Raw genomic sequence first — 15359 nt, forward strand, 5'->3', positions numbered from 1 at the left:
CTTCCAGACTAGCGGGGGGAGGGGAGGGAGGGGGTTATTACGACCCAGGGTGTTTGGCTTGTCAGGTAAATCTCAAACTCTTGAACAGGGTTTCTCTTTAACCCTTTGACCGCTAAGGGAGACTTGCATTTAACTTCTCCTACAACATTACACCTGAATCAAACATTCAAGTTACAAAAATGCAATCTTGATTGTTTAACAAATTCTCCTTGTCAGTACCCCAGATAATGGTCACACTTAAGCATGATCACTTAGGTTGTAGACTTTTTACTTTCAAAACCTGCAGCTGTAACTAACAGTCTATAATTTGGCACGTTATCGAACACGCGCAAATTTAAAAGAGAACTTGCAGCTCGCGCATGAAAAGAAAGAGGCATGAACCCAAACATGCACACAGTGAGTGCATTACAACAAGGCCGTGGCCAGACTTCAGAACAAGACGAGGCAAGTTTCAAGCGAATGGAATCTTTGCCATGCGAAGGGACGTTTCTACTTTTAAACATGGCGGAGAGCCACTCAAAGATAAGGGTGAGGAAAGAAACTGACGTAAAACAACTGTGCCAGGCTATGCCAAGATGCGTGTGAGAATAAATGCAAATGAGCCTCTCACATGGAATTAAATAATGAAATTAGTAACGCTTTTGGAAAACCGTTCCTTTACTTCAGTTAGTTTAGTATTCTGTTTTTGTTTCTGTTTGTCTCTTCTTTATCCTTTATATACAGATGTATGAATTTTGTTCAACAAGAAAATTGAGCTGCTAGTGTTTTAATTAATTTCTTTTTTTTTTTGTAAATCTGATTTGCAACAAAGAAGGTCAAAGAAGTGTGAAGGAATTTATTGGCGAGCCATCACTGCCAGTTCCAGTTCTCAAAAGGCTTATCAAAATGTAAAATACTTACATTAATTTTTTTTTACCATTTGCACTGATAATAATATGAAATGCAACAGATGCAAAAACAAACAATCAAACATGCGAAAATTGGGGAATTTGTCTGAAAATTAAATGATTTTCTTTCTTCAGTAACTTTGCTTGTAACAGTGAGAGGGAATACCGTTTTGCAATGCAAAGAGGCTTCTGGATTGTAGGTGAAACTTGTTTCTACTTTCTTCGAGAGCTAGCTGGAAATCTGAAACACATTGCAAAAGAATCGAGATGTTCACGATTTCAGTACTGTTAAGCTTAAAGTAAATGTCACGCTACAGTGGACTGATATCTGAACTGATGACGAACTAATGATTATGTGAATTGACCTTTGGTGCCACGCTTACCTCGATGCGATCATGACTTAGCATATTTAAAATCTCGCTTGCGTGACAAACACGCAACGGAGTGCTTTCAACCAATTCCCGCCTACATCCTGCACATACTGAAAAGATGCAGGTGTCACAGTACTTCGGTATCGCTGCAGTCGTCGTCCTCTTCGTTTATATCATCGCCAAGATATTTCAAGGAAAAGAAAAGAAGCGATCTGCAAGGCCTGGAACGGTAGTTCTATACCAGTTTCCTCCTTCCGAGTTCTGTGTTTCGGGTTCTCCGCCATGTTTGAAGTTGGAAACTTTCCTCCGCATGACAAAGATCCCGTACGAAAATGAATATGGTTTTAAATTCTCCAAAAAAGGCAAAATGCCGTGGATTGAGTTCAACGGGCGCGACACAGCAGACTCTAATTTTTGTATTCGGTTCCTGACGAAAGAGTTCAAAATTGACATCGATTCTCACTTGAATTCCGATGAAAAAGCCATCGCGCACTCTGTTCGAACTATGTTGGAGGAAAATACCTACTGGTGAGTGAATATTTAGCTATCATTATGAATAGCTATTTTATTTTGTGCGTAATACTAAGTGTATGCTAAAAAGTAAACTCATAATGATACGCTTCGTCGGTTCGCAGATGCCACTTTATAGCTGTCACGTCAGATCAAGTTTAATCGTTTCATTATTCAGTTCAAGGTCTTTATAGATAAATTGTGTGTGACTTTTTCGAAAAATAACCTGGTCATTCTCAATAACAATATTTCTCGAGGTTTTTCCTCCAGCCTGAAGTCGCACAAGTACGGCTTTAGCTATTGCGTGACTATGTACGGCTGAGGGACAAACAAACGATCTTTCTTCGAACATTTTCTGCTTTATTTACAGGGCCCTTGAGTACTACCGATTCTTTACTCCCAGCTATGCTGAGAAATTTCGCGAGATACTGTTTGGTCATCTTATCATGCCGATCAAGTATCTTTTATACTATATGATCCAGCGAAGGGTCAAGAAGGATTTATGGTCGCACGGAATGGGTCGACACTCGGAGCAGGAGCTCTATGAAATAGCGGAAAGGGATCTTCTTGCAGTGTCAGAAATTTTGGGGCAGAAGAAGTTCCTGTTTGGTGAAAAGCCTTGCCTTGCTGACGCTGCAGTATTCGCTTTTGTCTGTGGAGCAACCTGGGATTGTCCACAAAGTCCTTTTGCCGAGCTCACGGCCAAGACGAAAGCTCAGAATCTTCAGAGACACGCTCAGCGAATGAAGGAGCTGTATTTTCCAGATTGGGATGATATCATTTCCAAAAAACCTAAGTCTGCCTAAAACTAGAAGTTTCCACAATCTCACGACCTTCTTAGTTACGTTTTATGATACATTCCCATGCCTTCTTCGCTTGGTTTTTCTGTTTTCAATACCGCACAGAAACAGGACTGAGAGTAATCTTGAATACCAACTTTGCTTTCTTTCTCACATTTCTAAGTTCCAATCCCATGATTACCTAAGAGTTTCGAAAGAGTCTTTGTGAGCAGCAGTTTCAATCAACGCCGGTTTCTGGAGGTTTAAACCCACTTGCAAGTTGCGACGATAGGTTTTTTCCGAACTTAGTGGACTTTTGCGGGGAAAAGAGCTCGGTAGAGACCATTTGGTAGCGAGAACGGAAACTCGTCACGATTTCCTGACCTGCTTCAAGTGAGCTTGCTACGAACGTCAAGGATCAGACAGCGTTTGGTTCCACAGTAATTTTATTTTAGTTCATACCGACAGTTGACATCACCTTTAGCAAACTCAATTATGTAATCGAAAAAGCTTACTTGCTTATGTATCAGCGGGTGCGAGGTTCTATTATCACACAAACTGTAATATTTGAATACGGTTACAATAGAGTGGAAAATGTATCTTTGTTGTTAAGCGATTTTATTAAAATATTCCATCTGTTCGGAAAGAATTTCAAAAGTAAGATAGCGGATACAATAGACTCTACGCCATTTAAAGAGAACAAACTTACGTCAAAACTCACAGCTCTGAAGTTAAAAACACCCATCCTAGTTGCGGATGAGCTGCTTAGGAAACAAAAGTTAACAGTAATAATAATTTCTGCTCATCAATGCGATGTTGGTGTTGAGTTCGGAAAATAATTCTGCATGAAAGGAATGCGAACTTACGTCCACAAACTCCGCTACCAACTTCCATAAGAACCAATTTTCAGAAAGATCATTAGCACTTATATTTATATTTTAGTGACATGCTCAGGTACTGTCTTAGTTCCGTGATGATAGCGTGAAGTGTAACGAATTCGCTCCTTTCGTTACTTCATGTTCTTTCATTGTATTAAAAAGTCCATATCTAGTGTCTCCACTGAAGAAGTCTCATTCTTGAGTGTCTTCATCTTATACTATATTTTTTCGTAGGGTACTATTAATTTTTTAGTCGAAGTTCAAGGCCTTTTGTCTCTTAGTCGTTGGGCACAAAGCGGACAGTTAACAGATAGAAGGAAATCTTCGTAAGGAAAGCTTTGTCTTGCTCCAAACACGTAGATACGTGGTTCAGTTGCTAGTCGCACCCAGCTAGTATCTGGAAGGCACGGGTTCGAGCGTCCTTTATCCCGTTCCTTTATTCCTTGATTTTTTTGACCGAAGTTCACCAGCGAGGATCATTCATTATTGGCTTTTTTTTGTGTGTGTGTGTGTGTGTGTGTACTAAATCCGAAGGTCAAAATTTGATTCATTCCCAGCATTTTGATTTGTAAATTAATATAAGCATCTCAGCCACCGTAATAGCAGAAAATTTGAAGTCTAAATACAATGTTACATATACTAACGTCAAATTTAGTGCTGTATATACTTGTTTCAGTGCACCTGAAGATCTGTGTAGTAGATGCTTAAGCGCCATGGCCTCTGTCCTTGAACGTCTCGTTGATTATGCAACCATAATCACACCAGAGGGTCGTGCTACTGTCCAGTGAATATTTTATCCTAAGTGTAACGCTACTTGTCACGAAAGGTTAATTTTATAACAATAAGTTAGAGATTGTTTATAAATATTTTTTCGCCTTGGAGAAATTTGCTATTGCTCCACACGTCACTTCCATCGCCTTCCCTATGGAGTTGCGTAGAGACGTAATTATTTTTAAAAACATCTTGGGATTTCTTTGAGGACAAGAATATCCGGAGCTTTGCAAGTAGAAGGAGCGCTGGAAAGTGACCAAGACATCACTTTGAGTGCGTTGCATCAGAGCTTTTGTTTGAAGCGTTTGTGGTGTGCCTTTGTGGCATGCCTGTAGGGTTGATAACCCTACACTCAGTTCAGGAAGACATCGTAATGGCAAAGCAAACAGAGCAGATTCACGACGGTTCTGTTTCATGCGAACGAAGCAACAGTTATTTAGCAATAATTTACCTCAGTCTTCGTGAATATTGTGGATTAATTACTATATTTATTATGCCTGAGGCGAATAATTGTTTAAGCATCGTTTCTCGGGTGCTTTCAAATTCTGTTGTGAATTCGTTTGTTGTTGAACCATGAAATAATGACCTTTGTTCAGGACCGTAAAGAGGAACATAAAATAGTTAAGAAGGAGAATCAACGATGAGTTGTTGGAAGTTCAGTGGTTAACGTGGTACACTTACGCAAAGTTTTCCTGTCCCACGTATCTGGCGTCAAAGAATTTTCTTGTGAGAATTTGAATATGCGCCAGAGAGCACTTATTATTCTATAGTGTGCAAAGTTCATCTAGATTTTTTCAAAAAATATATTTTACCTGATACAGATATTAGTTGAAGGTCAAAACGTATCGTTTTTCAACACCTCTCTTTTTTTTCACTTGATTAAAACGATTTCAGCAATCTTTCATGGCAATATTTTAGTGGACTCTCTTGCGGCGTGGATTTGCATTCCTAATATAAGTCACACTCATTCAAGGCTATCACTATGATAGGAGGTAAGCTTCTCTCGCATTTTTTTAGTAACCTTTTGATGAAACGACAAATTTCAACGGAAATGGGAACTGTACAAGGTCCGTACGTGCAAGGTCCGTGCGGCATTTCCCTGTACGAAATATCTTCCCATCCGGGCTCCTCCACCAAGTCAATAAGTATGTTTTCTTTCTACTTCGTCAACAGACTAACGCATTGTCACGTATCAACATCAACGTAAAGATTACATAACTGCAAGGCCGGCTCTCGTCATTTTTACTGCCTTACTACCTTTCTTAGTCTTTCAAGGTAAGTACTTATGGAAATACCCGTAGAAGGTAAACAATTATTCAGTTTGAAAGTTCCTGATTGTTAAGTAAAAGCTTTATCGATGGAATCTTCTGGAATAAACCGGTCAGTTTGACACGAATCGTCGAACGAATCTCTTTCGCCTGAGGAAAATTCAATGACTACAATGATAAGTACAATCTGTTTCCTTTTATAATCTCATGGGGCTTTCTCGTACTCAGTGCTTGCGAATTAGGTATGGGAATATTTCTAAGATTTAAATTTCAAGAGCTAGTTACTTGAATTCACTCCTTCTCCCACTGAGGGTGTCCTTAACAGTATGTGTCTATGCAAAGTTGAAACCTTAGCTTCGTAACAAGTGATACAGGGGATCAAAAGTGGGGATGAAAAATCACACAATGTCAGATTTAGTCTCCTTCGCAGCCGCTGTTCGGTCTCGTCACGCATAACATGACAGCGCATTGATAAATTATACGGGGCGGAAAGAGTAACTTAGGCCTAGTTCAAACGTCGATCTTTACATGTACCGAACCTAATTGCAATTTGGGTCGACTCGAATAATTAAGAGCGGCAGTTGATTCAAACGTCGATCCGAATTTAGTCGATCCTAATTGCAAAACTGAACTTAACTCCATTGCAGTCAGCGGTTAATGCCTACCAATGGGTATACAGGTATATTTTGTGGATTTAAAACAAGAGGAGCGTGAGCCTTCCTCCTTTCCCGCCATATTGTTTGAATGGTTCGAAGGCTTTCGCGCATGGCACGTAAGCGAACTTTCTTGAATTGTAGGTAAAACATAATTATTTTAACGTATGTATAATGTATGCATTAAGTTCGGTACATGTAAAGTACGACGTATGAATCAATGTCGATCTTTTACCGTTCTATCCGACTAGCCGAGTCGGATAGAACGGCACTGTCGATCCGAATACAAATCTGCCGATCCTAATTGATTCAAACGTCAATCATTACTTGTACTTAATAGAAACGTTAGGTTCGGTACATGTAAAGATCGACGTTTGAACTAGGCCTTAGGAGACAAAAGCGCAACAGTATTACTTCGTTGGAAAGCAAACTGGTAGAGGTGTACTGATCTCTCAAATCATCTGTTTCATCTTTGAACCATTGTCATCGAAGGTAGGAGGTCCTGTTGTCCCGTTGGTTTGCGGTTTCCTGGCTTGGCGTGAGTTGTTTACAAACATTTATGAACTAAAATCTCGCATTTGATGTTGGGAGGAATACATCCACTTTAAATGAGTAGGGTATTTATCGACCTCTGACATTTCCCAAAAGGAAAACTCGCTCAGATAATATTTTTGTCATAAGTTGCATTTATCAGGCTTTCTTTGGATGTATACTTCGTTAGGACTTTAGAGCAACTAGCGCGCGTACGAATTTTTTCCCCAAGGATACCCCTGAAGGTGGGAAATATAATACCGTGTTTCTGTAATATGAACAAAAAAGTGGCTCACGAGAAGAAGCTGAGTGTATCACTGATGTTCTTAACTTCTGCGATCAAATATTGTAAAGAACCTCGGACGGCAGCATGGAATCTATTTGTGTTTTGTGTTAGCAATTTACACTTAATGTATGGTCCCAAGGGAAACAGTTACTTTTGTTTTCTCGTCAGTCCTGAGCTTTGAGTCCATGACTCGAGGCAAACAAAACTGGCTAGTTTCCCGAGGGACTATACATTAAGTGCTCTGTTATATATTTAGACTTTCCCTTAAATAATCATATTACGGTGGCCCACAACTGTCACCGCAAAAGAACTAACCTCGCGGCAAAAGGAAGAACCTCACGGCAAAAAGAAAGACTCACGGCAAAAGAAGCAGTGCTTTTTACAGTGTTTTCGTTGTTAGAGCTGTTTTTCAGCCGCTGTATTGTTGTTGCGGTGGCGAAGGAAAATCTACTTGATACGCTGGCCATTGTTTCGCTCGCAAATTTTCAGCATATCCAAATGTTGTGACATCCAAGGCTCACACTTGATTAGCTATCTGCGAGTTTCTTTAATTATTGACCTCAGACATCAGAATATCTGATTTCTTACTTCTTTGCACTGAATTGACCCTCTTCAGCACTGAATCACCTGGAAACTGCATCTATCTTAACCAATCAGAACTGAGTAATTTTTTCATGTATATAATTAGGTCCGCAACACATACAAAAAGATAGCCTTTCCTCTCCTTTCTCTTTTTTCATGCTGTTTTTGTTCACATCTTGACTAAAAATTTCTATTCCTTTTCACTTTTTCAAGCTTCGACTTTATGACGCCTACCACTGTGCAACGAAAAGGTGCAATCACTACTGGAACACTGGGGAATAAAAGGTTCATCACCGAGACGGAGTTAAAGAAACACAACGGAACTAATGGCTCGCAGTCATGGATAGCGATCAAGAACAGAGTATACGACGTTTCCAGTTTTGGTGAGGAGCATCCAGGAGGCACCATCATTTTCACGCACGCTGGCAAAGATGCTACTGATGTGTTTAGCGCATTCCATCCTGCCTCAGTGCACAAATGGTTACCTCGCTTCTACATTGGTGACTTGGTAAAAGATTCACGCGTAACTCCCCTAGATGCCCAAAAGGAGGCAGAGTATAGACAGGATATCATAGCAATGAAATCGGAGCTGATGAAGGCTCGTGCATTTGAATCCTCTAAGCTGTATTACGCATTCAAGATTGCCACTAATTTAGCCATATTTGCTGCTGCTGTTGTTGCGATTTTTGTGTTCAATGGAATTGTTGGTGCAGTTATAGGCGGTGTTTTGATGGCTCTCTTCTGGCAACAGAGTGCCTTCCTTGCTCATGACTTCCTCCATCATCAGGTATTCACCAACCGTAGCTACAATAACTTAGGTGGCCTTTTATTTGGCAACATTTGGCAGGGCTTTTCAACCTCTTGGTGGAAAACAAAACATAATCACCATCACGCTTCCACAAACGTTGTGCACACCCAAGCTGGAGGAGACCCAGATATTATGACGATGCCATTCCTGTTGTGGTCAGAGAAGATCATCGAGGGCGATGCTGAAGATCTTAAAGACCTTCCAAAGTTTATGGTCAGGTATCAAAAGTTCTTCTATCTACCACTGAATGCTGCTGCTCGTATATCATGGCTGCTGCAGTCAATTCTCTTTCAACTGGAACCTGTGCATAAATATGTTGGTGGTTTACCCATGAAGATCGCCGAGATTTCTTCAATGGCTGTCCATTACGTTTCATTAGTGTTAATCACATCACTTCTAGAAACGACTTCCTCAAGAATCGTTTTCCAACTGATCTGTCAGTCACTCGGTGGGATTTTTCTTGCTGTAATTTTTACCGTTGGTCATTATGCAATGGAAATTTTTACGAGCGAGGAAATGAGTGACACTGATTTTGTCCGCCTTCAAGTTCGCTCCACTCGCAATATCACGCCCACTGTCTTTAACAAGTGGTTCAGCGGTGGTCTCGCATATCAGGTGGAGCATCATATATGGCCTACATTACCTCGTCATAGTTTACCTCTTGCGTCGAAGATTTTGAAGCGCTTTTGTTCCAAGCACAACATTCCTTACACAGTAAAAGGACTGATTGAAGGAAACTTGGCAGTCTTTAAGCTACTTTCACAAATTGGTGAAAGATTTTGATCTTTCACGCTTAGACATTGTAATAATTCCCAACAGCCTGTGTCCAATTTTGTGCTTTAAATTTTAAAGTTTCGTGTTTTCTAATAGACAGGCTTCCATATTCGATTTATATAAATATATAACTTGTTCATTGGACCTGATCCCTTTCAATTTAAAATTTTTAATACGGTATGCTGTACATTAGTGTGATTCTAGTTCTTAAAACTCGGTGGTAAATCAAGCTGTCTCTAAGCTTAATTAAAATTTTTTATCTTCTTTCAAACTTTTGCATGATATGAATTGATATTGGGGCAAATTTATCATTTGCCCTCGGAGCTTTGCTTCCCGGCCAAATATTAATTTTTCGGAAAATCTCTTAGCCGCGGACATTATCAGCCGACATAGAAACTGCCTAAAGAGGTCTATTTACAATATGATTTCCAAAAAAAAATAAATGTAATAAAAAGTGAAACATTCAATTTTCCGTCTTATTCTTGCTTTCTCACGAATCACCATTTTTTTGGGCAATATCGCTTGAATGGAACTACAGTCGAACCTGTATCTTCCCTTTCGCATCCAAGATCTCATTAGTAATTCTTCTTACTGACTGCTGCCTGAATTCCTATGATTTCAGTTCTGGGAATTTGTTACAGGATCGACTGATAATCCCCTAACTGATATTTCTCTTTATTCTTATCACTTATCTGCTTAAAATTTTAAGGATATTGTAGGGAGAAATTCTGTCTTGAACACTCACAGGGGTTGAAGGCTTAAGCGGCACCGTACGAAGCGGTCGTCCTCTATCAAGCGCTTGGTTGTAAAAGCACCGAAATTTGTTTCACCTTTAGCAAGCGGTCACCTCTACCAGGCGACCGTAATCACATTTGCCGTGAGTCCCAACGTCCTGTTTGTATTGTCTTCCACCTGTAGCGATCGAAACTACTCAAATAAGTTAGGAATGATATTTTAAGTAAAGTTTACTCCTATAGTTCTCTTGCGAAATCAGTGTTAGTTGTATTTGTTGAGTGAGATTTTAAACATTAAGTGGTCAATTATGGCGATAAACGGCTGATGACTGACTTGACTGATCCCCCTTCCGTTTCCCCTGAAAACCATGTGCACCCCCTTTCAAATAGTCTTCACCCCCCCCCCCCTCCCCTAGACGATATAATGACTGGTCTCTAATGAATGTAAATGACAGTGTTGCGGTTTATTAATTTGTGTCGGAAGTTACCTGACCGCACGCAAGCTTTTGTTTCTGACTTGATAAATAGGCCGGACGTTTCTATCAATCAGTTTGGTAGGACCTCTACTGAGCTCTGTGTACTTTTAGGTTCATTAATCCTAACAAAAGGATACGACAAAGATAAATGCTATCAGTCGTTTCGTACCCACGTACGTTTCCTACTCAGTCAATTCGTAACCGGCCTGAACCAATCGTAACCAGTATTCCGTAAAAACTCGTGGCTTTTGATCATCAAGCTTTTGTTTCTGACTTGATAAATAGGCCGGACGTTTCTATCAATCAGTTTGGTAGGAACTCTAATGAGCTCTGTGTACTTTTAGGTTCATTAATCCTAACAAAAGGATACGACAAAGATAAATGCTATCAGTCGTTTCGTACCTACGTACGTTTCTAACTCAGTCAATTCGTAACCGGCCTGAACCAATCGTAACCAGTATTCCGTAAAAACTCGTGGCTTTTGATCATCAAGCTTTTGTTTCTGACTTGATGAATAGGCCGGACGTTTCTATCAATCAGTTTGGTAGGACCTCTACTGAGCTTTGTGTACTTTTAGGTTCATTAATCCTTACAAAAGGATACGACAAAGATAAATGCTATCAGTCGTTTCGTACCTACGTACGTTTCCAACTCAGTCAATTTGTACCCGGCCTGGACCAATCGTAACAAGTATTCCGTAAAAACTCGTGGCTTTTGATCATCAGCGTACGCTGGGACGGGAACGAATATACCAGTAGGTCGGGTACGAACGCACAAACACTAGATATGAATCATTCTAATTTGGGTACGAAATGTCCGTTGGCACAAATGGATACTTAGCAAAAGATCAGAAAAAAATTATAATAAAACAGAAAACGCAGTCGGTACCTCATTTCAAACTTATCAGTTTGATCTTTTATTTGACATTATTGCGATATTCCTATAACCGATAGCATTATAACCATTTACAACCCTTACTTTTCGTCTCAAGAACTCTTGCGTTTTCTTCATTTCCATATTGAAATGTCTTCTTGAACTATTTCATTCAAATTAGTCATACATGGTTGTCTTACTTTATTATCATTGGCAGTTTTATTACCTTAATTATTCTCGGTGGTAGTCATGATAATTTGTCATCCAATGTCAAGAATCCTTCGAATACCATATCAGTTCAGTGTTAAATTTATAGTTTCAACCACTTCTCGCTCCTCAAAATGTCTTCTCGCTTTCAGTGGTGACAGTATTTACACATGAACATATATTAACACTGCTAACTCCTGCTAATTATTTGATGTTACTTTACAATGAAAATGATTGAAACAGACAATTTATTAACGTGACTTAGCCGCTCTGGTTATGTATGGACTTATATACTTAATCCGCTTAAATTAAGTAACCTCACGTTCTCTCAAAAGGCCGGCGGAGGAACATACGTACGCACTTTCTTTTATTTGTTTGTGTTCCTCTCTTTTGTTCGGATTTATATCGAAAAGTGTGATATTTTTGCAATGCGTGAGGATGATATTTCCATTTAAGACCAAATATAAACGTACCCAAGTATAACTTAAATCAGCATCATTGATTTTCGATTTTGTGCCTGAAAACGGCGAATTTCAGTGACTTGCAGTGTTGAAGCGTAAACACAAAAAGCCAAATTCTTGGTCGCTTTCCTCTTACGCTACTCGATAGAAAAATCCCCCCCTTATTCGAAAATGAAGATGTTAAGAAAGTTTTGAGGGTTTCCATGCAGCAATCCTATCCTTACGAGCTATCGAAAAGTTGGAAAAAAAATCCTCGAACTCGCGTTCGAATTTTAAATTAAAAAAGAAACCAGTATTACGCTGGTATTAATTGGTGTTAAGAAGAGAGGTAACGGTTGAGGATATTGAAAATACGTGTTAATAGTTTCCAATCCTAGGATATGTTTTATTTACTTTTGCTAAATGCGTTCCCTCCCTGCGTTGTTTTAACCTTAAAGAGCTATATTTAGAGTCTCCTTTCATTTGAACCGAGACAATCGTGCACATTGTAAAGTAAAATCGATTTTAAATATTGTGACATAACAGCTTCCATATCAACGCTAATTTAACCCTTCTCTCTCTAATATCAGTAAAGGTATTATCCATACTGTTTCCCATACATTCCCTAAGGTGCTGACAAGGAGAATTTGTGTAACAATCAACAGCTTCTTTAGCTGCTGATAATTTTTCTTTATTCTTATGACCCCGCTGCATGATTCAGGGGTGATATTGTAATGAAGGAGAAATTAGATGCTAGTCTCTCTTAGGGATTTAAGTGTTAAGAAAAATTTAATCGTTTATTAACGCAATTGCGTCCGAGGCCATCTTCGATTTAGCTGAACCTTTTATCTGAAAAATTACTTTTTGTCAACAGTGTCAAGAGGACTGAAAGCCAGCAGTGGATGGACATTATTTAATCAAATCTACTCTCATATAAAGAATCCCTGAGGCCACTGCTTTCGTAACATCTCGGTTTGGATTACATCGTCAGTTCGTCTATGATTTAAAGGAGACATCAACGACTTCCCAAACGACGGCGCTATATACGTTTCGTCCGGTCGCTCAATTAAACTTACCATTCTTTTGAAATCAATGAACCAACAAACTCATGTAGTTTGGACTCATACCAAAATTCAAAGCACCTTTTTTGCGTGGGAAAGCAAACAGGAAGAGTCGGACACAATAGGGAAGTTGAAAAAATAAGACTGTCGTGAGAGGCTTTTAGTGTTATCAAACCTTGAACATTAGAACTATGGTATACTTATTACAAATGGATTCCAAGTTGACGTGCGCCTGTTCAGTAATAGACACAGATGATATCAAAATGTGGTAAGATCGAAAAAGTGGCACTGGAAGTGCAAACGAGTGTCACTGATGTCAATTTAGCTGAACCTTTTATCTGAAATATTACTTTTTGTCAACAGTGTCAAGAGGACTGAAAGCCAGCAGTGGATGGACATTATTTAATCAAATCTACTCTCTTATAAAGAATCCCTGAGGCCACTGCTTTCGTAACACCTCGGTTTGCATTAAATCGTCAGTTCGTCTATGATTTAAAGGAGACATCAACGACTTCCCAAACGACGGCGCTATATACGTTTCTTCCGGTCGCTCAATTAAACTTACCATTCTTTTGAAATCAATGAACCAACAAACTCATGTAGTTTGGACTCATACCAAAATTCAAAGCACCTTTCTTGCGTGGGAAAGCAAACAGGAAGAGTCGGACACAATAGGGAAGTTGAAAAAATAAGACTGTCGTGAGAGGCTTTTAGTGTTATCAAACCTTGAACATTAGAACTATGGTATACTTATTACAAATGGATTCCAAGTTGAAGTGCACCTGTTCAGTAATAGACACAGATGATATCAAAATGTGGTAAGATCGAAAAAGTAGCACTGGAAGTGCAAACGAGTGTCACTGATGTCTTTACCACAGTTTGATTCCTTCTATGATCTATTGCTTGAAGGAAGCATGTAAATATGAAATGCAAACAGTTGGTAATCATGTGACGTCAGCCATGCTTCGATTCTGTTCTCCAATAGACCATAAGTGCGCACTGCAATCAAAAATGAGCGCGGAATTCAGCTTATCATAAAAAGAGCCCATTGTAAGTACTGACGCTCTTCTTCAACTTCCGTAGTAAATTAATTGAAATCCTAGATTTTAATCCTTCAATGAATTATGATGCATTGCCTAACAGTCTTCTTCGTTAAGAGTGGAGGAAACTTATGCTTCCTCGGATTTTTCAAAACGTGACTAAAACGTGATTAAAAATAAAGTTTGCAGTTTCTTTTGGCAGTATTGGTGGCTTTTATTTCAATACAAATTTTTGCGGGAACGTCTCTCATTGTTTGGAAGAGAGGTTTAAAGGACTCGTTGGCGAAAATTAATGACGATACATTTACGTGAAGACTCAAAACACATTGCTGCGTAGGAGAGTAAACGTCACGGAATCAATTGTAACCACTGACGCACTTCTTGACCTTCCGTAGTAATGTTATCAAACCATTTGCTTTAACACATTAATGAATTATGAGCATGAATACCATATTAGCCTTTCGTTACCTAGCAATCTTCTTTGACTTCTTTCTTTCGGCTGAAAGGAGCCTTGGGTTTTAAAGTTTTCTCGGTTTTTGCAAAACGAGATCCTGCAATCTATTTTTTCTTTTCGTGTTGGTGGCTGAGCTCCAATTCATATCTTTAATTTTTTATTTCGTGGGAGCAAGAGGAAGTCGTCCTTCATTCCTTGGAAAAGATTGTTGAAAGGCTTGTGGGCAAGAATTTCGTGTACAATATCAAATGAGTGTGAGCACTTGACTAAACTAACGATTTAAAAGTGATAAAGATACCCTCCCGCAATGCTTTTCTCTAACGTGCAAAGAAAGATTTGAACGCGTCAGTTAACACGGTTACAGTTCAACCATTTCTTCCGATAACCCTTCGTAAAATCATTATCTTTCTATTCAGGATAGTTGTTTCAGGCCAAATTGGCCTTATTCCACTTACGAGACAAATCAGTAACTTTTTGCGTACTCATTAATTCAAAAGCTTGTTACAATCCCACGAAAGTACTTAAGGGATTTCCGCTACCTGCTCTATATACGTTTTCTAATGTAAATTATTTTTGTCGAGTTTAATAATTCAGTTGCCACCAGTTGTCAAGAGTAATTGCAAATCAAACTTAAAAAAAAAAACATCCCTCTTGAATGTGTTGCCAATTTATTTGACTTTCTTTGCAGCTGTAAGCAGAACAAACACCAAGAGAACACTTTCATTTATTGAAGGACTTGTTATTATAACGAACTTTCATCCATGAAACGGAAATCCTGAGACCACATGACAATATTGGCAAGCTAAGGTTACTCAATATCACTATAGGACACTGATTTGTTTACATCAATTACGAACTGTAGTGAAAGATTGGTCATTGGAGCGGGACTGAAGCGTGCGTGATTTAAACTGGACTTCAATCATATTTCATCATTTTACTGCGTTCATGCATCCAGGTAGCTCTGTCAAAGTCGGCA

General features: G+C 39.1%; 2 protein-coding genes across 2 annotated transcripts; both read left to right on the forward strand.

The window, feature by feature from the left end:
* Positions 1-1322: 1322 nt before the first annotated feature.
* LOC131777882 (failed axon connections homolog) lies at positions 1323-3592 on the forward strand. The gene is made up of 2 exons (XM_059094238.2): positions 1323-1786; positions 2139-3592. Exons 1-2 carry the CDS (start codon positions 1377-1379, stop codon positions 2572-2574), a joined length of 846 nt encoding a protein of 281 aa, XP_058950221.2. The 5' UTR covers positions 1323-1376; the 3' UTR covers positions 2575-3592.
* Positions 3593-5079: 1487 nt separating this feature from the next.
* LOC131777861 (uncharacterized) lies at positions 5080-9565 on the forward strand. The gene is made up of 3 exons (XM_059094217.2): positions 5080-5188; positions 5370-5471; positions 7730-9565. The coding sequence occupies exon 3, from the start codon at positions 7740-7742 to the stop codon at positions 9105-9107; it is 1368 nt and encodes a 455-aa protein (XP_058950200.2). The 5' UTR covers positions 5080-5188; positions 5370-5471; positions 7730-7739; the 3' UTR covers positions 9108-9565.
* Positions 9566-15359: the final 5794 nt, after the last annotated feature.

The sequence above is a fragment of the Pocillopora verrucosa genome, chromosome 5, assembly GCF_036669915.1.
Source record: "Pocillopora verrucosa isolate sample1 chromosome 5, ASM3666991v2, whole genome shotgun sequence".
Lineage (NCBI taxonomy): Eukaryota > Metazoa > Cnidaria > Anthozoa > Scleractinia > Pocilloporidae > Pocillopora > Pocillopora verrucosa.

What these genes read in the sequence shown, in the direction of transcription:
- LOC131777861 (XM_059094217.2), top strand. Translation starts at nt 7,740, where the DNA reads ATGACGCCTACCACTGTGCAACGAAAAGGTGCAATCACTACTGGAACA.
- LOC131777882 (XM_059094238.2), top strand. Translation starts at nt 1,377, where the DNA reads ATGCAGGTGTCACAGTACTTCGGTATCGCTGCAGTCGTCGTCCTCTTC. An exon ending in TTGGAGGAAAATACCTACTG is followed by an intron (nt 1,787 to 2,138) that starts GTGAGTGAATAT and finishes CTTTATTTACAG; the next exon opens with GGCCCTTGAGTACTACCGAT.